The 25,473-nt window shown below is 52.7% G+C and overlaps 1 protein-coding gene across 1 annotated transcript; it reads left to right on the forward strand.

Annotated features, from left to right (window-relative positions):
* Window positions 1-42: 42 nt before the first annotated feature.
* On the forward strand, window positions 43-19,142 carry FBH1 (F-box DNA helicase 1). The gene is made up of 22 exons (XM_088531830.1): window positions 43-154; window positions 1,086-1,099; window positions 1,664-2,281; window positions 2,825-2,955; window positions 3,919-4,054; window positions 4,135-4,325; window positions 5,981-6,091; window positions 7,614-7,708; window positions 8,990-9,158; window positions 9,602-9,830; window positions 10,806-10,893; window positions 11,223-11,309; window positions 12,911-13,047; window positions 14,175-14,274; window positions 14,449-14,570; window positions 15,623-15,698; window positions 16,412-16,609; window positions 17,245-17,370; window positions 17,542-17,668; window positions 17,777-17,840; window positions 18,693-18,827; window positions 19,023-19,142. Exons 1-22 carry the CDS (start codon window positions 43-45, stop codon window positions 19,140-19,142), a joined length of 3,186 nt encoding a protein of 1,061 aa, XP_088387956.1.
* Window positions 19,143-25,473: the final 6,331 nt, after the last annotated feature.

Consider the following 25,473-nt stretch of genomic DNA (forward strand, 5'->3'; position numbering starts at 1 on the left):
CGCTTCAAAAAGATGCACCTCATGGCTGAGGACTGCCGGGCCATGGCGCAGAGCAGCACGGGCTCCCTCACGCAGCCGCTGAGCCAGAGGCCGACGAGCGGCGACGGCAACAGGGGCCTCTATCCCTCCCGGCGGGCAAGGAGGCCCCGCCGAGGTACCAGATTTGGCAGATTTGGGGACCCTGTGCGGGGACGTTGTCCTCCGCAGTGCCGAAATCGCAGGATCCGCGGAGGTTTTTGCAAATGGATAAGACTTGGAGCTAATCTACGCAGGACGGTTAACGGGGAGTTCAGGGTGAGGCCGCTCATCCGCTATCTGCAGAGCTAAAGGCCTGGCCTCCAAGGCTGTTTAACTGCAAGAGAGGGCACGCAAAAGCGGGGGGGACATTCGAGATGCAGAGGGGAAAAAAATCTTAAATATCATCCCTGAATGCTCAGGTCGCTCTCGAGAAGGAGTTTTAGGAGCATTAGAGCTGCCTGGCTAATGTGGGAACCTCTCTGTGCCTGGGTTAAGCAGGGCAGAGCGATCTGCTGCTGAGCCAAGACCCCAGAGTCCAAGGCTCTGTGCTTGCAGACACACTTTTCTTTTATATATATATATATATATATATATAAGCCCCAAAAAAGGTATCTTTGGCAGGTTCCCTTTTAAAATCTACTAACCTTCAATCTTCCAGGTTTTGAGGGTTTTGGACATTAATCCAGGTTTTGGACATTAATCAGAGAGCTGTTTTTTTTGTTTGTTTTTTTTAAGCAGCAAGTGTCTTGCAAATGAGGTCTCCTTAAGCTATGCCTCCATGAGCACCCAGAAACAAAACACAATAAAATCAGCAGTAATTGCTTGTGATTTTTCTTTTTTAAAAGTATTTTCCCTGAGTTTCCTCTTAGCTAAGCATCAGGAGATGTTGCAGGCTAGGAGCAGGAGGGGATGGATGCCATGAAGGCCGGTAAGTTTAAGCACCGAGAGGGTTGCAGGAGGTGCAAGGCAGTGCCCGCGTGCTGTCAGAGAACAGCGAGGCTGCCCAGACCATGTTGTTGCCAAGTTTTAGTTTCCTTTATGCTCTCCGGTGTTTTTTTGCCTTGCAGCCAGAAGGAGTCTGGTGAGAAAAGTCTGTTTATCCTTTTAAAAGCGGCTGTGTCTCTCATTCAGGGCTACAAGCAGCCCGCAAACGCTCAGTGTTGTGACCCAGAGAAGTAGCCAAACCCTGAACTTTCCCCAAATCTTAGTTCCCTTTTTGTTTCCCCAGATCCACAGCAGTAAATAACCACTAAAAGCCCTGCCTCGGTCTCAGAGTTGTACTGCAACAAATCGAGTCTTGCATTTTTATGCTTCCCTCATGCCTGCGTCTTAGCTGACCAGTGGAAATACCTCCCACCTAGTTCAATATGTAACCTTGTTTACATTTAATGCACATGTGGTTAGTTATGTTAGCTGGGGATTGCTAATCTGGGAGGTACAGATTAGTACAGGCCGTATCTTTCTCTTGAAGCTCTGTTTGCTGCCAGAAATGCTCCAAAAATCCCCGGGTTACGTGGACAGTGCAAGGAGATGAATTCTGACCTCCGTGGTCAACCAGAGAGGCAACAGGAAGCAGAACAGTTCCCTTGTAATCAAGCTCATAAATCCATGAGGGAATAAATGCCGCCTCTCATCTCCTTGTCAGCTCGGAGCACTGCAGTTTACACCGTTTTGTGGAGACTTCACTCATGTCCTTCCTTTTTGCCTAGGCCAAGGGCAGCAGAAGAGCATCACCGATTACTTCAGGAGCTCTCAGATGCAGCAGGAAGGTGCAGAGGGGACACAGAGCCGTGGAATCAAAGAAGAGCTACCAGCTCCCCTCTTCGGTGAAGCTGATGAGTCCTTCAGCAGCGCAGAGGATCCCTTCTCCTTCCTAGAGGATGAGGATGATGGACCAGCTCCTAAGGAAGGCACCCCCTCCGGAAAAAGGACACTATCCGCAGCAGTCGCAGGTGGCCGTGGCACAAAGTACCTGTGGGATGAGCCTGAGGAGAAGCCACGGGTGCTCCATCCAGCACACAGGGAGATCAAGCAAGAGCAGAGCGGAATCAAGCAGGAACTTGATGACATGGAAGTCGAACCCATTCCTGATGCCCGCTACGGGCTCCTGGGCACCCGGAGCTGGGACGTGCCTCAGGGCAGCATGGAGAAGCTGCCTGCTGAAGTCCTGAGGAGGATCTTTGCCTTCCTCCCGGTCACTGATCTGTACCAGAGCCTGAGCCTGGTGTGCCACTTCTGGAGGCAGATTGTCACTGATCCTCTGGTAAGGGCTGCTGTGACACTCCTCTGAGCCTGGCGCTTCTCTTGCTGCTCTGTCGTGTCTCAGCCTCGTGGCTGCACGTGTTGCTCTGGGAACATCCATCTTGTGCCTGTCTGTCTGATTTTTTTCCCTTTAAAGCCATTGACTGTTTCCCTATTGCCCTCACCTCTTCCTGTTGGGTCTTTTGTCAGTTTGATCTCCAGGGAACACTCTTCACTCCTTCCTACCTATTGAAATGCCAACCTGTATCAGGAGACCAGGTTTGGAATAATTTCCTTTGCTGCAGTCTTTCCATGCGTGGAAAGAGCATCCTGATCCTCCACAAAGTCCCTTTACATTGTTTTCCTTGTAACCTTTTTTTTTCTGCTGTGGATCAAGCAGGAAATTTGGGCTATAAGACAGGGCAGTTTCCTCTCCTGGCTGCTCTGTGTCACCAACTCCCTTTCCTCTGTGTGTGTGATGTTTCTTGGTGTCAAACAGGTTTTGTGCATGGGCCTTCAGCTCTGTTTTTTCTTATGGAGCTTGTTTTTTCCTGCCACATTGCAGTTCATCCCGTGGAAAAAGCTCTACCACCGGTACGTGATGAAGGAGCCCGCAGCCCTGCACAGCGTTGGGCAGCTCTTGGAGCGTCACGGCATAGTGAAGGAGCACGAGGAATGTGTGGTGGGCATGATCAGGTGAGTCTGCATGTGCATGTCGCTTTGGAGGGGCAGATCCTCTCACCTTCCTTGCTTTGAGTCTTCTGCTTCCTTCTGTTAACTCCCAGCTGGAAGGAAGAGTTATATGAGCCATAGAGAGCACCTCTTTTTGGAGGTTCATAGTGAGAGGATAAGAGGTAAAGGGCACAAGTTGCAGGGTGGCAAATTCCAGTTACGTAGCAGGAGAGTGGTCAAACACTAGTGCAGAGAGCTGGGAATCTATATGGAGATACTCACCGGGACAAATAACCAATGTTCTCACTGGGATAAATAACCAAACCTCGAAGTTGGCCCTGTTTTGAACACGGGATTGGGTCTGGTGGCTTCTGAAGGCCCTTCTGGCAGTTCAACCTTTGCTTTGTTGCAAGCTTTACATGGAAATGTCCCCAAAATAATAATTATTGTCACCAAGGCACTGGGACACTCAGGGAAGACTAGATGGAGCGTGGGGCACTGTGGATGCACCAGGGAACATGATCCTGAGTGCCCATGAGCCTCTCTCAATCACTCCATCCTGGGGCCAATACCTTTAAGTGGAGAATGATTAACCTTATAGTCAAGGACTGGGATTACTTCACGGTGGACTCCACATCCACACACAAAAATTGGGCATGTCAAAAAGAGTGGATGTCAGCAAGGAGCTGTGAGCTTCCCACAGCCTGGATTTGGGGCTTGGAGGAATTTTTCCAGGATGGACCCGTGTGTCAAGGCACAGCAATGCAGAGGGGGCTGCCAAGAGGAGCGAGAGGACTAAGTAACAGTTAAATGGTGCAAAAGAGCCGAGTCAAACAGGGTTAAGAGCAATGGAGATCCCTGCTGTGCAAAGAGACTTAAAAACTATTAGTGCTCCTAGTAGAGGACCGTATTTATGCAAGACATAAGTGTGAGAAAACTCATTTAATAGGGTTTATCTGCAAGTGCTGCTGTTGCTGTTCCGCACAGGTGCGTGTCTGCCATTCACACCAGCCCGCACGTCGATCCCAGCGCCGTTCTCCGGTGCCTAAGGAGCCACCACCTCTTCCCAAAAGCCTCAACCTGCATCACTGGCCAAGTGCCGGATTTCCAGAGCGGCACGAGGGTAGGTTGAAGCCGTTATCCCATATTCCAGTTACTCCCAGCTGTGTGCCCTGACTTGATCCTTCTCGTTGCCGCCACCAGCCTGAGGCCATGTGGGCGATAGTGACAACCATGGTGCTTTTCTCCGATGGCATCCGGGACATCCAGACGCTGATGGAGCGGCTGTGGAGACCGAGCTCTACCCTGTCCTTCGTGGACGTGACCGAGGCACTTTACTGCATAGCCACGCTGCTCTATGCCATGAGAGAGGCAGACATCGCCGTCTCCAACCGGTGAGGAGCGTGGGGAAAACAGCAGAGCAGTTTCCATAACCTCTGGGCAACCTGTTTGCTTTTGTGCATGTTTTCCTGAGGAGCCTGCAGCATGGAGCAAACTTAGGAGCAGCAGTTTCATGCCCAGAGGAGCTTAATCTCACCCAGCCATGAGTTGAGGCCAGTCCTGGTTATGGAGGGCCTTTTAGGTGATGTTATATTCTAGAAAGCAGTGGTATAAAACACATTTGTTTTCCAGCTCCAGTTTGGAATACTGGGAATTGTAAAATAAATCACAGGAACATTCCCATCACATTTGCTTGGATTCCCATACAGTTTCGTAGTCTGCTTGGTTTTTTGAAAGATAGCGTTTAAGAAAAAGAGATTTTTTTCCTCCTTGAAACAAAAGCAGGAGTCTTTGAAATAGTGGTTTAAAAGCTGCTATAGAAACATTTAATTAGAGATACAGACATGCCAGTAGAAACATGTAAATACAGTAATTATTTCCTGCCACTGGTCCCGGGGCTGACACTTCACCCCTCTTTCTAAATGGTGCCATAACTTGATGTCATTAACTTGAGTAAATGGTTGTTAAGGACCTGGCAGATGAAGGGTCCAGCACAGGAGCAACGAGAGGCCGGTGTAAAAGTCCCCCGTGTCCCATCCCTGTCTCCTTGAACAACCTAGACCACAAGAAGAATGAACAACAGCATCTTTTCCACTTGTGATACAAAGTGCAAGGAGGAAAGATGCCCTTGAGGAACCATGTGAGGTATTTCCTGGGCGACAGCGACCTCGAGGTGGCTGCTGTTAGGCCAGAGCTGCAAAGCTGCAGTAAAAGTCATCAGCAATGACAGCAATGTCATCCCTGGAGGGAAGTTAATTGTAAAGCAGCTAAGTAAAGCCAGAGACACTGCGTTCCTCTGCAGGCAGCAGCAAAGCACCTGCAAGTGGTTTTGTCAGGGCTAACACGCTTGTATGAAATAACCATAAGCCTCTTGCTGAAATTAATTTACCTTTGAGGCCAAAATGAGTGCCAGCTTCTCTCTCCTTGGACTGTCTATTGCTGATCGTGGTCTGGAGAGCCAAAGGATCCCGTGAGCTCTGATCCCAGGTCCTGTTTGCTCACTCTTGGGTAACTTCTCATGCCCAAGCCAGGGCAGGGATGAGAGGGAGGCCACAAGCACAGAGCTCTCCCCGTGCCACTTTTGCAGGCACATCTCGAAGTTTAGCTAATGGCACTTGGAAATATTAATATTGGCATTTGCAACGCGCTAGCTGCTGCCTGCATCCCACAGTCTGTCCCAGCGTCGTCTCCGATGGCTTCGGATTTGTGCCTGATGCCCTGCAATATCCTCAGTGTTCCACAGTGCAAACAGAAGACTTTCTCCCGAATTTAAGCAGAAAAGCTCTTGCCTGGCTGCTGCCCTGAGCATTTGGGAGCTTTTGTCTTGCTGGACTCATTGTCCTCGTTGCCCAGGCAGGTTTGTCCCCTCCACAAAAGAATTGGGGTGCCCTAATCCAGATACAGGCAGCTTGCTGGCAAGGATGGCTTGCATGCACTTTGTGCTCATTGGAAGGATTAAAGATGTTAGAAGCCTTTTAGGTAACTGCAGAATTCCAGTTTGTTCTTGCTGATATTTCAGTGATGGTTTCTCTTTTGTCCTTTCTACCAGGATCCATTACAACATTTTCTACTGCTTGTACCTGATGGAAAACGGCTCCGTAACTGCGGAGGCAGAGGAGGAAACACCAACTTCATGCTGCAGACGGGACCTCTGGGCCGGGTAATGTTCCCAGCAGAATTGAGCAATGCACCCAAGCTCCCTAGCAGAGAGCTCAACCTGGGAGCAGGGATTTCATGCCAAGATTCCAAGTTTCATAACGACCCGTGCAAGGCCTCGTTGCCTCCTTCTGCATGAATTCTCGGACAAAAACAGAATCAGACCCTAAATCTATTAGGTTGCTTCCACTGACTGAATTTAGACCTTCATTCACTGATGTGTCTGTTGCTCTTTTTTGGTGGAGGACAGTGTGTGCTGAGATTTCACAGAGCTAGAATAGCTGTGGTAGTCCCTGATACCACCCTGATCCCACCATTAGGTTTACGGTTGGGCTCGATGATTGTGAAGGTCTTTTCCAACCCTAATGATTCCATAAGGAGCTTTGGAAGAGGGGGCAGAGGGCCTGCTCTAGTTTAAACAACATATTCCTCTAGATATGCGTGTGTTGAAGTTGCTCTCAGCCAAAACCAGAGCTGGGTTGCTGAGGATGTAGTGCAAAAAAATACAGTAGTTCATTTGCAAACACTATTTGTGCATGAGTGAAGAGATATACCAGCCTCGGGATGTAGCTTTAGCTCCATGTTCTGGATTTCCTTGCTGTGGCAAAAGGAAAGGCAGTTGGAGCAACATATTTCCCTGGCCTGAGGGAGATCCTGTTTGGTTTCACTTCTGCTGCAGTTACCTTGAGTCATTTTGTCTCCATGTCCTTATCTGCAATACGGGAGCAGCATTCCCGTGCTTTCCTCCCTCGCAGAGGTGTAGCACAGATAAATCCCAGAAAATCACCAGAGATCCAGCAGCATTAGAGGAAATTAAAAAAAATCAAAGGAGAATAGATGATGGGCTTCACTTCTGGGTGATTTCCCAGTCCTTTTGTGCCTCCCCTTCCATTGGAAGTCTCTTTAAGCAGAGACTGTGTGTCCAGGAGGAGGAGATAGTCCTGGGGGCATCTAAAGTCAAGGATGTTTAAACAAGGCAGCACATCAGGGAGGGCTCTGTGCAGAGAGGGGTTTGCACTGCTGGCTAATTGCAGGCTGCAGACATTTATTAATAAAACAACTGTGCTCCAGCCTGAAGCTGCTTTCTGGATGTTAATCAAAGCTCCTGGTTCCCCTGTGACGCCAGGCTAATTGGCCCATCCTGCACGACAGGAAAGCAGAGAGAAATCCAAGGTTCAGGCTTTCAAAAGCAACAAAATCCCCCCAAACGTCACTCCAGTTTGTTTTCAATGAGTCTAAGGCTTCTGGGTGTTAAAATCATTTTGAAAACACAACTTAGGACCCTTGAGCAGATCTTCTATGGGGCCTTCCTCCAGGCTGCACCTTTTATTTTGCCAACCCCAATCTTTTCTTACTCCCTGGAATTTGCTGCTTTTCTTACTTGCCCAATAACCAAGTTGCTCTAGTGCTACCTTCCCACTTGAGTAGGACCCATCATTCCTTGGTTTCTTCCTGCTGTTTTATTTGATTGCTTTATGTGGATTTTTTTTCTTAATTCCCTTTGCTTTTTTTTTTTTTTGTCTTAGTAATTGCCCTGACATAAAGCTGACACATGAACAGCAAAGGATTTTGAATCACAAAATTGAGCGTGGTCAAATAGTGAAAATTATGGCATTTGCAGGTAAGAAAGCCAAAAAGTGACATGGTGAGGGGACCTGCATAACCTCTAACTCTGACACTTCCCTCCCTGTTGCTTCTCTCAGAGGAGTTCTGTGGGTGCCAGCACATCAGCTTTACTTTTAATCAACACAAAATGTCAAAGCAAGCAGAAAAACGGGCAAATGTGTTGGGACATGATGCTGGAACCAAACATTTGGGTGCAGGTTGCAGGGAAGCCACCATAGCCTTGTTTAGCCTCATGCTGCGCCAATTTTACAGCGTTACTGTCCAAAGGCCACTAGACGGAGTTGCTCCTACTTTTTTAGAGTTATTCTTCATATAGGAGCAAAACAAGCCAAGAAATCTCCTTTCGAGCTCTGTTCTGAAAAAGGGGAATTGTGTAAAATCAAGCTTGCTTGAAAAGGAAATTATCCCCCTGCACCTGCAGAGAATTTCCTTCTTAGGTGCTTCTTATGTCTGTTAAAAAGTTGACGTGTCCAAAATGGTGCAAACGAAAATATTTGTGAGCTGTGAAAAGGTCCCATGCAACTACAATAAGGCAGGGCAGACAAAAAAGAAAGAGTTTGAGAAGCCATTGGTAAAAAGTGTAAAAACAAACATCAAACTTCAACCACCTGCAGGAGGCTGCTTGCCACAACATCTGCTGGATTGTTAGCTAATTGTATATCAATATAAATGATGTCTTAGAGTGAATGAGGCTGTGGCAGAAAAACTGTATTTCTACATCTGTGTTCCTCAAGGAAGGTCTCAGGATCCTTCTCTATAGGGTTCCACCAGAGGATTTGCCTCAAATTTGTGTGGAAAAGGTTAGGGACGGAATATACTTTGGTATTGTGCATTTCCTGACCTGGACTGCATTACTCCAGGGATGTAAGAGACCTCAAGCAGGAAGCAGCTGAACCAGTAACTAACTTGCTTAAAACTGCCATGGCTTTAAAAGATGGAAAAGTGGAAATGGGATCTCATTTTTTAAGAGAGGCATGAGAAGAAAACTTGCAACGAGTCCAATATCTATGCTGGGCAAATTGGTAAGAACTCTAATAAAGGATAGAACTAATGAGTAAACACAAATAAGTATGATCTGGCAGGCAGGAGGTAACATCAGCTTGAAGAAGAGGGCCCTTTTCCCCTTAAATCTATTGGGATTTCAGCAAGTAAAAGTGTCCCCCAGAGAGGTCTGGTTGATACAGCCTGTTTGACTGAAGGCAAGGCTGGTAAGAGGGGTGCAGGTTCATCCTTTCCTGCCTGAAATGCTTTTTATTCATTTGCTTTTGCTCTTCAGGTACGGGAAAGACATCAACTTTGATCAAGTACGCGGAGAAGTTTGCAGAGCTCAACTTCCTCTATGTGACATTCAACAAAGCTGTGGCAGAGAGAGGGAAACGTGTCTTTCCCCGAAACGTGGCCTGCAAGACTTTCCATTCCCTGGCGTTTGGAAGCGTTGGCAAACGGTGAGTGGGGATCTTTAAATCCCTTCATGGAAGGCCGGTGGAGCATGGGAAAGGCATGGAAGGAAGAGAGAGTCTGCTTTTTGAAATAAGCTTCCAGGATTTGAGGGAGCAAAAATGTTAAGGAAAAGAATTTCTTCCACCTGCTTTAAGCCAAGCCACAATTTGCAGTTTCTGCCTTCTCTGAGCTACCGTGAGCCAATGCTAAAAGCTGTTGCTTCCCCCAGGAATGCAAGGAGGATAAATATGTTGAGAATTTTGAATTATCTCTTTACAAGGTCAAAGGCGGGAGGGTGTGCATTTCTGTGAGCATTAGCAAGGGTGTATAAAATAGCACTTCCATGAGCATTAGTGAATAATAAAAGCAAAAATGAGATTGCTGTTCTGGCAGGCTTTTCATGTGTATTTCAGCTTCTCCCTATTTTTTTTAATCATCTCTGATACAGCTATAAAGAAAAAGGCAAGCTGAACTTCTCCAATCTGTCAGCTTACTCAGTAAGTTTCCTTATCCAGCACCGCGAGGGACAATCTCTGTTCATAAGAGGGAAAACAGTCAAAGAGACACTTGAAAACTTTTTTGCCTCTTCAGATGAAGAGATCTCTGAAGAGCACGTTCCTACTTGGTTCAAAAACACCCACGGCGTAAGAAAACTCGTCACCCTGCAAGAAAAGAGAGTGAGTATCCATGATGAAACAAGACCTGAGCTGGAAGGTTTCAAATAAAAGGTTTCATCCCATTTCTTATGGATCGTGGATAGTTGTGCTTCAGCAAAAAGAAATAACTCTCAAAAAGCATTTTTTTCCTCCAGTGATAAATCCAAAGGGAATGGGTTGGATTCCTGCTGCTGCTTGTGCAACTGATTCATAGAGAGGACGTTAGGACAAGGTCAGCCCCATGCACAGGTTTCTTGCTTGTAATGGAAAGAAGGAAGAGACTGTGTGTGTGTTTTTATCAGTGCTTGAAATGATACCCTGTGTAAAGACATGAGCCTTTTTTGTGGTCCTGATATGCAGAGCTGAACCCAGAGATTCTTAGCTGGAGCACAAACCTCTCAGCAGCTCTTACAGGACAACACTGACATTGCAGCAATGCAGGCTGGAGCTGGGGAAAAAATTAGCCTTTTTGCTCGGCAGTGATCGCAGCTGATCCTGTCCACTCCAGCTGTCAGGAATTTAGTTGGCAGCTGCTATATCTGGCAGGGAATGAATGATATCCTTAAAGTGTCAAGTATCTTTGCACCTGGCAAGCTCACCAGAGAAGCCAAAATAAGCACAAAGTCAGGATAATCTTCTATTAGCTGGAACAGATAAATGTTCTTGTCAGGGGGCTGCAGTTGGAAAAGACTTTGCTAAATAGAGGGGAAGAAGCTACCCAGTAATGACATAGAAGAAAAATATGAGGAGAAAGCGTTCGGAGAATTCGATTTGGACAGGCTGCCTTTAAACCGGTGTGGAAAGTCCAAGAGCAATCAAAGAGTTGTTGGGAAGGAAGGAGGGAATTTGGGAAGGCAGCTAAAGGAAGGATAGGACACTTAAACCGTGCAGGCTCATTGCCTGCTCTGCCCCAGCTATGCTGGGGCTTCAAGATCTTCTATGCCTAAACAGTTTTTCAAAGCAATCTATCCAGGCTCTTCTGGTTTTGCTTTCTAGATCAATGTTCAAGAAGCAAATGAGATATGGTACAATATGAAGAAGCTGGATGGAGACGCAGAGAAGAATTACAAGATGACATGTGATGGTAAGAGCCTACAGATGTCAAATAGCTTTCAGGTAAAGAGAAATAATAGATCAAACCAGGGGCAGCTTTTTCGTGCACCTGCCCTGGCTCATCAGGGAGTTCCAACCAGGGGTTGTTGGGTTTGTTTGCAATATGTGGAAGCAAATGTGTAGCCTTTCTGAGTGTCGTGGAGCTTCCAAGCAAGGAGTAGGGTCAGAAACTGCTTTATTTATTTATTTATTTGTTTATTTATTTATTTGCCTTAAGAAGAGGTTAGTTTTTAAGGTCATGGTGTTGTATGGCAAGAAAACTCTGACCCTTTGGCTGATGGTCCTTGTCTTCTCCCTCAGGATATTTGAAACTTTGGCAGCTCAGCAAGCCTCAGCTCACAGGATACGATACGATTTTTGTGGATGAAGCACAGGACTGCACTCCAGGTGAGCGGTGGCAGGAGACAGAGCCACGTCCCTTCCCGAGCGCTCTAAAAGGAGGATGCTCACGTGCTCAGGAGTGTGTGAGAAGCATTAAATGCAGAAATGCAGAAGGACCTGGGTGTCGCGGTGGACGACAAGGTGACCATGAGGCAGCAGGTGCCCTCATGGCCAAGAAGGCCAATGGGATCCTGGGGTGCATTAAGAAGAGCGTCTCCAGCAGGTCGAGGGAGGGGATCCTGCCCCTCTGCTCAGCCCTGCTGAGGCCGCATCTGGAGTATTGTGTCCAGTTCTGGGCTCCACAGGACAAGAGGGATGTGGAGCTGCTGGAGAGAGGCCAGCGCAGGGCTACGAGGATGATCAGGGGCCTGGAACATCTGCCCTATGAGGAGAGGCTGAGGGAGCTGGGCCTGTTCAGCTGGAGAAGAGAAGGCTGAGAGGGGACCTGAGCAGTGTCTAGAAGTACCTCAAGGGAGGCAGCGAGGAGGATGGGGCCGGCCTCTTTTCACTGGTGGCCACTGACAGAACTAGAGGAAACAGCCGGAAACTGAAACACCAAAAGTTCCACAGGAACTTAAGGAAAAATTTTTTTAACAGTGAGGGTGCCAGAGCACTGGAACAGGCTGCCCAGAGAGGTTGTGGAGTCTCCTTCTCTGGAGATCTTCCGACCCGCTTGGACACAGTCCTGTGCCACGTGCTCTAGGTGACCCTGCGTGTGCAGGGGGTTGGGCTAGATGATCTCTAGAGGTCCCTTCCAACCTTTATGATTCTGTGATTCTGTGAAATTCCTGCTTCTCAGCAGTAACATCACAAGTGGCTGCGCTTGGTCTTGCATCCTTGCAGATTCAATAGGGCCATTTGCGCAGCAACAGGCTAGAGGAGCAGCAGCGTGTGCCTCAGCTGAGGGGCAGCAGCTACTGAGAGCCCCCTAATTCTGCACTTTGGGCTGTCCACATGTGCCATCCAGCCCCCTTTGCTGCTGCAGGGGGACGTGATACGTGCCAGAGCTGTGCAAGGGGGACAGAGCAAACCGTGCGCTTGAGGACAGAGGAAGGAGGGCTGCAAAAAGCACAGTGTTTTCAACAGCTACTAAATCAGTTCAGCTGCTTCCTTGGCCCATCTCGCGCCCCTACTCCTGGGGCCTGTGGAGCTGGCTGCCCTGCTGGAGTGACTAAGTGCTGGACAAGCTGATCCCAGGGGATGGAAGGGCTTGCAGGGAGGTGCCTGGGCGTGCACGGAGCGTCCAGGCCTCTGGGAATGGGTGGCGGGTTTGCACTGAGCTCAGGCCTGTGGAATGAAGATGCTCTGCAGTGCCGGTGTGCGCAGGGAAATTGGCAGACTAAAACAAGGGGAGAGTGTGCGTGGAGCTGATGGCCTCTGCGTGCTGAGCTTCCCTCTCCTCCTGCCCTGCTTGCTTCCTCCTGCAGCTGTGTCAGCCCCGTCTTCAATGTCGTAAGTCATTGTGCAAGAGCTCTGTTCTAAGCCTGGGATTTGAGCTCGTCTGTGCCGGGGCTGGCTCAATTCCTTCTCCACAAAAGCACCTTCCTGCTTTAACATGGTCTGTTGTCGTGCGGGCTGCCCTGTGACACTCTCCTGTTTCCCCACAGCCATCGTGGACATTGTGCTGTCCCAGTCCTGCGGCGTGATCCTCGTCGGAGACCCTCACCAGCAGATCTACACCTTCCGAGGGGCTGTCAACACCCTCTATATGGTGCCTCACACCCACATCTACTATCTCACCCAGGTAAGACCCTGGTGCAAGATCTCACACAGCTGCACGAGGAGAAAGTTCTATGCCAGGGCCCCACACAGCTCCAGAAGCAATGGATCCTTTACACCCAGGAAAGATGCCAGACCTGGAAATAAAACTGCACGGATTAAAGAAGACATCTCTGCTGGCTCTACGGGTGGCCATGACCTTGTCCTCTGGCTCTGTGCACACCAGGGCCTCGCTAGCTTTGTCCCCAGCAGCCTTTAGACTGTGACCTCTCATGCAGTGTTTGCCAAAGGCAGGGTTTTGGGAGCCACTCTGCCTGGTCTAAGGTTGCCCTCAAGGGCAGCTGCTGTTCCTGTCTCAGAACGAGTGATAGTTGTGTTTCCGGGTTGATTATCAAACTGGCTGTTGTTGCAGCTGAAAAATCACCCTGATTAGGATTTTTTTTTGACCTCTGGCCCCACAGTCCTATAATTAGTGTGTATAATCACAGCTAGGATAAGGGGAGGGACTGTTTTTTTGGGAATGCGTGCCCAAGGATTAATCAGCTTGAGCCAAAAGTGAAAGTGTTTTTAGGTCCTAATGGCACTAAGGCCCTAAGCCAGAACTGCCAGCAAAAAAAAACATCCATCTCAGATGCCTTTTGCTACTCGGGCCATAGGGCCCAGGGATAGATCCGTAGGAATGGGGCCTGGCTTTATTTTTGGTAGCACATCTCATTACAGGCTTGGGACCTGCTTGATATCACTTTGCTTGTGGACTTCTGAGCCCTTTTTTGGATAACAAGAGCCTCCCCCCAGTAGATCTTCTCATCAAAACACCAAAAATGCACTTAGGGCTTCCACCCCGAGACGCTCGGACCGTTGGCACTGGATCTCCGGGATAGGGAAGCACAGGGATCAGCTGCCAGCCCTGCCCTGCAGCTCTGTTTTGCCTTGTGTGATGGTCCATCTCCCAGCACAGCTCCCATGGCCTTGGATGCAAACATGACCAAGGATTCTGGGAATGGTTTTCTGGGGATTTGCGTGCTTTTTCTAAGAGAAAGATTGCCAGGAAGGTTGGTGTGAATTGTACAATTTCAGTATAGTAAAACTTCAGCAGATTATAACAAGTTCCTGCTGTTGTCTTGCTTTCCTTTCCTGCTCTTTTCCACACAGAGTTTCAGATTTGGTCCTGAAATAGCTTACGTGGGAGCAACCATCCTGGATGTCTGCAAAAGGATCAGGAATAAGACGCTGGTGGGAGGAAACCAGGAAGGTAAGTTGGATCTGGGCACCACTTAGCACCTTCAGCTCTGCTCAGGGACTAGGAACCCAAGAGCTACTGCATAATACACAGTGTTTGGGGTTTAATCCTGCTTTGTGAGGATCTTTGGTTTTCCTGTAGCTGTCTTCTTTGCTGCACTAACTGGGAATTAATGTCTGTGTGCAGGTGATGTGAGAGGCAGCGTGGAAGGGAAGATAGCAATCTTATCACGAAGCAACTTCAGTGTATTCGAGGATGCTGTGAGACTTACTGGTAGAGAAAGACCTATAAAAATACATGTCATCGGGGTAAGTTGCAGCTGCTGATGTGTCACTCACGTCTCCAACTCGAGGCCGGGTAGCACTTGCCTTTTGCTACCAGCAGCACTCAGTGCTCCCACATTAGGAGAATAAAAATCAGCTGTAATTGCAAGCTGGGTGTAAACACCCTCCCCTCTCTCCTGCTGACAGGATTGGGGATTTTTTTTTCAGAAAAGCATGTGCATAAGTGCAGACGTTCATGTGCTTAAATTGTGGGGACACTTTAATAATGCTTCCCACATTTCCAAAGCCTCAGGAGAATCTGTAGTCTTCAAACTCCAAAAAATGGATAGCTGGAATTTGGAGGCGTTCTTGGTTTGCAGTGAGAGATGCAGAAGTGCAGACAGACTGAGTGACTGTCCTGGTACAGCACGTGTTTGGGGAAGAGCCCAGTCTTTTGAGCTTTAGGTTGACATTTTAAGTTCTAAATCTTTTGTTTTTGTTTTTTTGCCTGTGAAGCTGCCCATCAGAACAGAGGGAATACTTGGGCTCCTTATTCAGGAGGAAAATCATGCCTGTCTTTGCAGTTTGAAATGAGAAGTGTAAACATGGGCTGTGACCTTTTTTTTTGAGAAAACAAACTGAATTTGGAAACATGGAGCAAAAAAAAAAACTATTTTGCTTTACTCCCTCATTTTTCTTTTCCTTCCTGAAAGTAAATAATGGCAAAACAAAACATTTTGTTCCGGTATATATTGAACTCAAAGCATTTACAGCTGGTTCAGCATGTTTCTTCCCATTGCAGTGGCCCTGTTTCCTGGGAACAGAAAGCAGAACATTATGAGAGTCAGATGGGTCTGGAGCTGTCTGTCCTGCAGGACATTATGGGGACATTTACTGACCGACCAAATTCCTCAGCTCATTGCAATGAACCAGAGTGCAGCTGCTTGAAACTAAAATGAGCAAATTTTGGTTTTGGAGCCTTTTGCAGCCGTGACAAGCTGCCTTTATTTGTTCCCAGATGACACCAACAACCATTGGACATCGTGAGATTATTTATAAACTGAGACATATGTTAAGATATTTGCTCTTTATTTTAGGGGCTTGCCCGTTTTGGCCTTGGCAAAATTCATGATATTTGGAAGCTCTCTCGGCCTGTAGAAGAACGGGAAAGATGTGAGTATGTTCTCAGCCTCCTCTCTGCAGTCCTCCCTGCAGCAGCACAAATGCTTTAGGTCCTGCTGTGGCAATGGAAAGCAAAAGGATCCACAATATTTTATTTTATTTTATTTTATTTTATTTTATTTTATTTTATTTTATGTTACATTTGCACCAGTATAGAAGTTCTCACACAGGTATCACTTGCAAACTGACTTTAAAATAATAGTGTCCAACATCCTAGTGCTGTTTCAGCCACGTAGCCCATTCCACCTTCCCTCTGAGAGGCCATATTTGGGGTAAGAACCTGATATGTTGGGATTTTTTTCTCCTATCTCATATGATTTCATTTTTTTCATCTGTCGTAAGACTTCTGCAGTGGGATGTGTATTTAAAAAATAAAGAAAAAAAAAAGGAAAACAAGAGGCAAATGGAGAGGTCATGTGAAGTGTCCTTATGCTGTGGCATCAGTAGCAAGGATTGGTGTAAGGGGACACAAAAGTTATTGAGCTGCCCTGAGTGCCTGATGATTTGGATGTTGTTACTGGGCTTTTTCCTAAGAGTTTGAACTCTTAGGAAAACTTCTCAGCATCTTAGTAGGAGCCTGGAATAACGCAGGTTGGAGATCCCTGGTCCACAGTACAGCTTGGAGGATGCATCAGGTTGCTCCGAATCCGAGGTGCTTTTTAAATCAATTCCTGTTATCTGCTGCTTTTTCCTTTTTTCCTCAGTAAACCTTGTTATAAACGACCCCTTTATCAAAAAATGGGAGGAGACACAGGGCTTCATCGGCCTGAGGGAATACGCAGAGCACATCGATGACAAAGAGCTGCAAGTGAAGATTGCAATAGTGGAGAAATACAAGGAGCAGCTCCCGGAGCTGGTGCGGAGGATCCAGAGCAGCCACGTGTCCACAGAAGCCCTGGCAGGTAGAGCCACACCGGGTCTCTTAGAGGAATCCACTTTTTAAAATATTTAACCCAACTTTACTGCAGAAATTCTACGTTTGGATCAGGTTGGATTTTCAGAAAGAGAAATCGAGCGTCAGCTTTTGAGCTGGCTGCTGCAGAGGTTGTTCAGAGGCAGCAGGAATCTGCCAGCAGAGGATTCCTCCATGTGGCCTTGCTAGAGGAAAATCAGGATTTGGGCACTGCTTTTCTGTCTGTTGGAAAGCCTTAGGTTTTTTTTTTTTCCCCAGTGTTTAGTTTATTCCTGTTTACTTTCCTTATTCCTAATTACTTTATTCATGAGCCATGCAGTTTGCTAAGCTGAATTTGGGGAGGTGCAAAACAGTGGAGTGGAAAAGCGAACAAAGGAAAATGCTCCCGTTTGGAATTACTGCCTGTGGCTCCCTCTGGCAAGAGGGAGTTTTCCTTGGCAGAGACGGTCCAGATTCCTGACAGAGATCTCTGTTTAGGATTCACATGTGGAAAGGAGTGACCGTAGGATGAAATCACTTAGTTCTACCCTATACTTAGTGGAATTAGGAGTACGTGAGTGTGGAGACGAGTGATTTTAGTGCTGTCAAAGGGTGAAATTTCTCCCTCCTTTTTCCGACGCGCAGATTACCTGATGGGCACCGTGCACCAAGCCAAAGGGCTGGAGTTCGACACAGTGCTGCTCTCGGATGACTTCGTGCAAGTGCCGGCCACCAGCGGGGACCCGCGGAGGGGCTCCCACTTCAGCATCGGTGAGAGAAACCCCCGGGATTTTCCCCTTCCCGGCCCTAGTGCTCGTGCAAGGGAGCTCCAGGAGTCCTCCCCAACGCACGAGGAGAAGCCGTGGAAGAATCGGGGAGCTGGGGGTGGTTTCTTCCTAAGCAAGCAGTGATGTTTCCTCCTTTCCTTCATCCCACCTGCAGGAATGTATCCCGAGGATGAGTGGAACCTGCTCTACGTGGCGGTGACGCGGGCCAAAAGGTGCCTGCTGATGTCCAAGTCGCTGGAAAACATTTTAGCCTTGGCTAAGGTGAGGACAAGGCCTCCGAGGTGAGCAAATCTGTGACGAGGGTCCCAATAGCTCCCATCCATTGGAAGGCGCCGCCGGAGCGCTCCGGAGCTCCCTGCGTGCCGCATTCCCGTGGGATCTCCGGGTAGGACAACCCTCCCAGGCAGGATGGGCTGCAGAGGAGTTAAAAAGGCAGCAGAAAAGATGGAATCAGCAAGTCTGTCCAGCTCAGATTGAAGGATTTGGAGCAGTGTTTGCGCGGAGAAACAGCGGCGTAGAGGAGGGTTTTACCAAGATATTTATCCTGTGTTTCTCTGCACGAGGAGTTTCCCAGCTCTTACTTCACTTCCTTCCTTGCGAGCTGCGGTTGGTTTCGGTTGTTTTGTTGTTACTGGGGTTTTGTTTTTCTCTTGGTGTCACGTTGGGAGTCGGTCCCGTGGTTAAACGAGGATGACCCGACTGCTGCCCAATGGGGTCCTGGCTGCAGGGCCAGGGAGGGATCCTGCCCCTCTGCTCAGCCCTGGGGAGGCACCTGGAGCATCGGGGGCAGCTCTGGGCTCCCCAGGACCAGAGGGACGTGGAGCTGCCAGAGAGGGGCCAGCGCAGAGCCACCAAGATGCTGAAGGGACTGGAGCATCTGTGGTGTGAGGAAAGAGTGAGCGAGCGGGGCCTGTCCAGCCTGGAGGGGAGAAGGCTGAGAGGGATCTGAGCAACATGGACAAACACCTGAGGGGAGAGCGTAGGGAGGATGGGGCCAAACTCTTGTGGGTGGTGGCCAGGGACAGGACAAGGGCTCATGGGTGCAAGTTGAAGCCCAGGCAGCTCCATGTCCACGTGAGGAAGAACTTCCTTGGTGTGAGGGTGCCAGAGCCCTGGCACAGGCTGCCCAGAGAGGCTGTGGAGGCTCCTTCTCTGGAGATGTCCAACCCTGTGCCCCGTGCTCTGGGTGTCCCTGCTGGAGCAGGGGCTGCACTGGGTGATCCCTAGAGGTCCCTTCCACCCTCAGCCGTTCCGGGATTCTGCTGCCCGGTGTCTCAGCTCCCACCGTTGTCCCCCTTTTCCCAGGAGAGCTTCCTCCGCGTGGAGCTGCCCAGGGAGGCGGCCAAGGAGGCCCCGGGCGGCCCTTGCTCCGCGTCCGGCTGCCAGCAAGCGCTGCCCTCCGCCACGAGGCTGCTCGTGAGGAGGCTCCCGCTGACCCACGTACGTGCCCGCCCCACGGCCCCCTCGGGGACAGGTGCCACCCTGCGCGGGGACAACCCGCGGGGACAGGGGGGACCTTCCCGCTGGCCATTGCTGCTCGGGACACCCGCTGCTCTCCGGGAGGGAGCCTCCCTGTGGGAGAGGGAGCGGAGGCTCCTCCAGCCCTTCCCGTTTTCCCTCTTTTTTTCCCTGCAGAGCACCGGGAGCAGGGACGACGGCGGCCTCCTGTGCGGGGCCTGCGCGCGGCGGCTCCTCGGCCCCCTGGCCGCGCTCGTCCTGCGCCCGCAGCCTCCGCCGGGACTCGGCCTCCTCTGACGGAGCCTCCAGCCAAACTGCGGGATGCGGCCGCCGGCCTCCACCGGCAGCTGCCTCCCTTGCCACGGACAACGTTATGGAGCGGCTTCCTGGCGATCCCTATGGAGCGGCTCCCGGGGGAGCCTCCGAGCGCTCTCCAAGGAGGCAGGGAGCTTGTGCTGCCTGTGGAACCGGCCCCGCGGCTGCTGTATCCCATTGGATCTCTTCCTTCCGTGAGCATTAACATTCCCGTCCCTCCCTACACGGAAGCCACCCCGGGGACCCAGCAGGCAGCGTTTCTCAGCCTCCTCCATCACCTTGTGCCTCCCTGAAATCCCCCTTATCCAGGGGAAGAAGAGGAAACCCCGGAAAGTCTTCCAAAAACCAGCTTTTATTCCTAGGGAATGAACTTTTATCCTGCTTATAGAGAGAAACCTCCAGCGTTGGCCCTGGAGCAGCGGGAAGAAAGGACCTCCCGGCCGCTCCGCATGGAACCCAGGTCTCTTCCCGGGCCTGGAGCCAGGAGGTTTCCAGGGCCCCGGTCCCGTCGGGACTGGCCCGAGCGCGGAAATGAAACACATGGAAAAATCCAGCTCCAACTTCTCCTCTTCCTCTCCCGTCGCCGGCGCCCGCGGGTCGGGTCCGTCCTGCAGCCCTGGCAGGGGCATCCGGGCGCCGCGCGAGGCAACGTGGGGACCAAGGGGATGGACAACGGTCCTGGGTGTCCCAATCCGGGTGTCCCGTCCCGGTGTGCCGTTCGGGTGGCCCATCCGGGTGTCCCGTCCCGGGGTTCCATCCGGGATCCCGTCCCGGTGTCCCATCCCGCGCCGGCGCTCGCGGGCCAACGGCTGCGGGAGAGCGGGGATGGCGGGAGGGGGCGGCGCTGCCGGAGGCTCCGGAGCGGCTCCGGGAAGGGGGAGGCTCCGACTGTCCCCCCAAAGCGGAATCCCAGCCCCCTCCCAACCTGCGGCACCCTGAGCCCCTGCAGCCCCACGCGTGTCCTGCACCCCGGCCCTCTGCACCCCAAATCTGCACCAAACACCCCACGCCTGCCCCCCAACACCCCACACTTGCACCCTGACCCCGCTCTGCACCCCAAATCTGCACCCAACACCCCACACCTGCCTCCCAACACCCCACAGCTGCACCCAACACCTGCACCCTGACCCCGCTCTGTGCCCCACACCTGCACCCTGACCCCCTTCTACACCCCAAATCTGTATCCAACACCCCGCACCTGCCCCCCAACACCCCACACCTGGACCCTCACCCCGCTCTGCACCCCAAATCTGTATCCAACACCCCGCACCTGCCCCCCAACACCCCACACCTGCACCGTGACCCCGCTCTGCACCCCAAATCTGCACCCAACACCCCACATCTGCACCCTGACCCCGCTCTGTGCCCCAAATCTGCACCCAGTACCCCAAATCTGCCCCCCAACACCTCACAGCTGCACCCAACACCCCACACCTGCACCCTGACCCCCCTCTACACCCCAAATCTGCACCCAACACCTCACACCTGCACCTTGACCCCCCTGTGTGCCCCACACCTGCACCCAGTACCCCACATCTGCCCCCCAACACCTCACACCTGCACCCAGCACCCCACACCTGCACCCCGACCCCCCCTACACCCCAAATCTGCACCCAACACCCCACACCAGCCCCCCGGGGCACCCATGGGCTCACCTGGGCGCCGGGCACACAGTCCCCCCCGGCACCGCCCCCTCCTCCCGGGCGCCGGGTGCCGCTCGCTGCCCCCCGTCTCCGCCGGCGGCTGCACCGAGTTGCCCGGCGGCGTCAGCGCTCAGCCCGTGGCGGCGCCGGGCGGCAGCATCTCGACGCCCTCGGCCGGGCCGGGCGCCCGAGCGCGGCGCCGCCGCAGGCACCTGCACCGAGACCGGGCACAACTCGGTGCCACATCGACCGGGCGCAACCCGGCGCCGCAGAGACCGGCCACAACTCGGCGCAGCGATGGCGCCCGCACTCACGCCCTCATCCCGCGGCGGCAGCAGCAGCAGGCGGCCACGGCGGCGGCGGCGAGCGGCAGCGCCAGGAGCCCTGCGGCGACACCGCGGTGGGCCAAGGCGCCCGGTGCCCGCGGCCCCAGCCCGGGCGCCGCCACTTACCGAGCGCCGAGAGCAGCGTCCGGGTGGAAACTGAGGGAAAGGAGGAGGAAAACGGCGTGGGAACCGGCGCCGGGTCCCCACGGGCCGCCCGGAACACGCTCGGCCAAATCCGCTCTTTGGCCCCAAATCTGCAGCATCCTCGAAATCCGCTCTTTGCGCCAAAACGCACCCGCAGCATTGGGATCTGCTTGGCTGTTTTGCACCAAACTGCACTTTTTTTGGGCAGCAAAACTGCAGCCGAGGCTGCTTGTGATGCTAAAATGCACCAAAATCTGTTTTGCACCTGAATGTGTTTTGCATTAAAAGCTGCTTTTTGCCCCCAAATCCCGTTTTTGCCAGCTCCCTCCCCAGAAAAAGGGGAAAAATCCCAGGCAGAGGAGGGCCAACCTGCCGGCTGGTGGGTGGCGGGCGGCGGCGTGACGGGCGCCGAGGCCTCGGGTGTCCGGCCGGAGCTTCCCGGAGTCGCGGTTCCTGCATGGGATAAGGTGCTGAGCCCGGCAGCGGGATGGGGATGGGAATGGAGATGGGAATGGGAATGAGAGGGCAGGGATGGAAATGGGGATAAGGATGGGGATAGGGATCAATATGGGGATGGGGATGGGCGTGGGGATGAGGATGGGGATGGGGACAGGAATGGGGATCAGGATAGAGATGGGAATGAGGGGACAGGGACAAAGATGGAGATGGTGATGGGATAGGGATCAGGATGGTGATGGGGATCTGGATGGGGATCGGAATGGGGTTTGGGATGGTGATGGAGGGATGTGGGGACGGGGATGAGGGAATAAGGAGGGACAGGGATGGGAATAAGGCTGGGGACAGGAATAGGGATCAGGATGGAAATGGGAATGAGGGGACAGTGACGGGGATGGGGATCAGGATGGGGACAGAGATGGGGATGAAAATGGTGATGGGGATCAGGATGAGGCTGGGGATGGAGATGGGGATGCGAATGAGGGGGACAGGGACAGGAATGGAGTTGGGAATGGGGATCAGGATGGGGACAGAGATGGGGGTGAGAATGGTGCCAGGGATCAGGATGGTGATGGGGATCGGGATGAGACTGGGGATGGATGTGGGAATGACGGGACAGGGATAGGAATGGAGTTGGGGATGGGGATCAGGATGGGGACAGAGATGGGCATGAGAATGGTGATGGGGATGGAGATGGGGATGAGAATGGGAGTGGGGATGCGGATGATGCTGGGGATGGGGATCAGAATGGGGATGGAGACGGGAATGACAGGACAGGGACAGGAATGGAGTTGGGGATGGGGAGCAGGATGGGGACAGAGATGGGGGTGAGAATGGTGCCGGGGATCAGGATGGTGATGGGGATGAGACTGGGGGGGAGATGGGGATGAGGATGGGAACGCGGATGAGGATGGAGATGTGAATGAGGGGACAGGGACAGGAATGGAGTTGGGAATGGGGAGCATGATGGGGACAGAGAATGAGAATGGTGCCGGAGATCAGGATGGTGATGGGGATCGGGATGAGGCTGGGGATGGAGATGGGAATGGGCACGAGGATGGGAACGGGGACAGAAATGAGGATGGCGGCGCTCACCTGCGCGGGGCGGCCGCGGGCTGCGGGGCCGCGTGGGCTCAGCACCGGGCGGCAGCGCCGGGTCCCCTGCAAGGGCGATGCCGGGCGTGGGGCGACGGCGCTGGGCGCGCAGAGACGGGATCGGGATAGGGATGGGGATGGGGATGGGGAGCTTACGGATGCACTGCAGCGTGGGCGCGCTCCAGGCGGGCTCGGCGGCGCCGCGCGGGCGCACGCACTGCGTCAGGCTGGACGTGCCGGCGCGGCGCTTGTAGCCGGGCTCGCAGGAGTAGCGCAGGAGGGCGCTGAGCGGCGCCGCCGCCGCCGCCGCCACGCGGGCGTGCGGGACGGCGCGGGGCTGCGCGCGGCAGCGCCCTGCGGGGAGCGCAGGCTGCGGCCACCGGCACCCGCAGCCCGCGGAGCCGCTCCTGCATCCTCGGGGGGGGCATGGGGCTGCATCCCGGGGACCATATCCCAGGAATCGCATCCCTGGGGACCATATCCCACGAATCACATCCCCAGGGACCATATGCCAGGAATCGCAGCCCTGGGACCATATCCCACAAATCGCATCCCCAGGGACCATATCACAGGAATCGCATCCCAGGGACCATATCCCAGGAATCGCATCCCGGGGACCATATCCCATGAATCACATCCCCAGGGACCATATCCCACAAATCACATCCCAGGGACCATATCCCAGGAATCGCAGCCCCGGGGACCATATCCCTCGAATCGCATCCCCAGGGACCATATCCCAGGAATCGCATCCCCAGGGACCATATCCCAAGAATCGCATCCCCAGGGATCATATCCCAGGAATCGCATCCCCAGGGATCATATCCCACGAATCGCATCCCAGGGACCATATCCCAGGAATCGCATCCCTGGGGACCATATCCCACGAATCACATCCCCAGGGACCATATGCCAGGAATCGCAGCCCTGGGACCATATCCCACAAATCGCATCCCCAGGGACCATATCCCACAAATCGCATCCCAGGGACCATATCCCAGGAATCGCATCCCGGGGACCATATCCCATGAATCACATCCCCAGGGACCATATCCTACGAATCACATCCCCAGGGACCATATCCCAGGAATCGCATCCCCAGGGATCATATCCCATGAATCACATCCCCAGGGACCATATCCCAGGAATCGCAGCCCCGGGGACCATATCCCAGGAATCGCATCCCCAGGGATCACATCCCATGAATCACATCCCCAGGGACCATATCCCAGGAATCGCAGCCCCGGGGACCATATCCCAGGAATCGCATCCCCAGGGATCATATCCCAGGAATCGCAGCCCCGGGGACCATATCCCAGGAATCGCATCCCCAGGGATCACATCCCATGAATCGCATCCCCAGGGACCATATCCCACGAATCACATCCCCAGGGACCATATCCCACGAATCGCATCCCCAGGGACCATATCCCAGGAATCGCAGCCCCGGGGACCATATCCCAGGAATCGCATCCCCAGGGATCACATCCCATGAATCACATCCCCAGGGACCATATCCCAGGAATCGCAGCCCCGGGGACCATATCCCAGGAATCGCAGCCCCAGGGATCATATCCCAGGAATCGCAGCCCCGGGGACCATATCCCAGGAATCGCATCCCCAGGGATCACATCCCAGGAATCGCAGCCCCGGGGACCATATCCCAGGAATCGCAGCCCCAGGGATCATATCCCAGGAATCGCAGCCCCAGGGACCATATCCCAGGAATCGCAGCCCCAGGGATCACATCCCACAAATCACATCCCCAGGGACCATATCCCAGGAATCGCATCCCTGGGGACCATATCCCAGGAATCGCAGCCCCGGGGACCACATCCCTGGCACGACGTCCCAGGGAGGCCCATCCCATCAGCCACATCCTAGGGACCGAAACCTGGCCCCTCTGAGGGCTAATGGGGATGGGAGGGCATTCCTGGGGATCACATCCCTGTTATCACATCTTGGGAATCGCAACCCTGGGGACCACATCCCTGGCACTGCATCCCCAGGGACCATAGCGCAGGATGTGCAACTCCGGGGACCGCATCCCTGCTACCACATCCCAGGAACCACATCTAGGGAATTGCATCTCCTGGGACTACATCCCTGACACTGCATCCCAGGGGACCATATCCCTGGGAACCACATCCCTGACACCGCATCCTGGGGACCAAATTCCGGGAATCACATCCTGGCAACTACATCCCAGGGACCATGTCCCGGGACCACATCCCAGATCACATCCCAACCTCCGCATCCCAGGAATCCTTCCTCTTTCCCATCACCACCGCTCCCACTCCATGCGGATACCCCGAGGCTGCCCGGGATCAGCGGATCAAGCCTGAGCTGGATTTTCCGCTAAAAGCTCACGGTGGTGCCGGGATGGGAGCGCAATGGGGACAGGGACACAGCAGGGATGGGAGCGCGAGGGGGAAGGAAGAAGGACAGGGATGGGGACAGAAGCAGGACAGGGATGGGAATGCGATAGCGACAGGAGCCAAATGGGGATAGGGACAGGACAAGGATGGAGATGGGAGTTCCATGGAGATGGGGGCAATATGGGGACGGGAGTATTACGGGGATGGGGATGGAAGTGTGATGGCAATAGGGGCAGGAGCGGGATGGGGATGGGGATGGGAGCAGGATGGG

The sequence above is a fragment of the Tinamus guttatus genome, unplaced genomic scaffold, assembly GCF_059628265.1.
Source record: "Tinamus guttatus ecotype Peru unplaced genomic scaffold, ASM5962826v1 Tinamus_guttatus_pri_ptg000434l, whole genome shotgun sequence".
NCBI lineage: Eukaryota > Metazoa > Chordata > Aves > Tinamiformes > Tinamidae > Tinamus > Tinamus guttatus.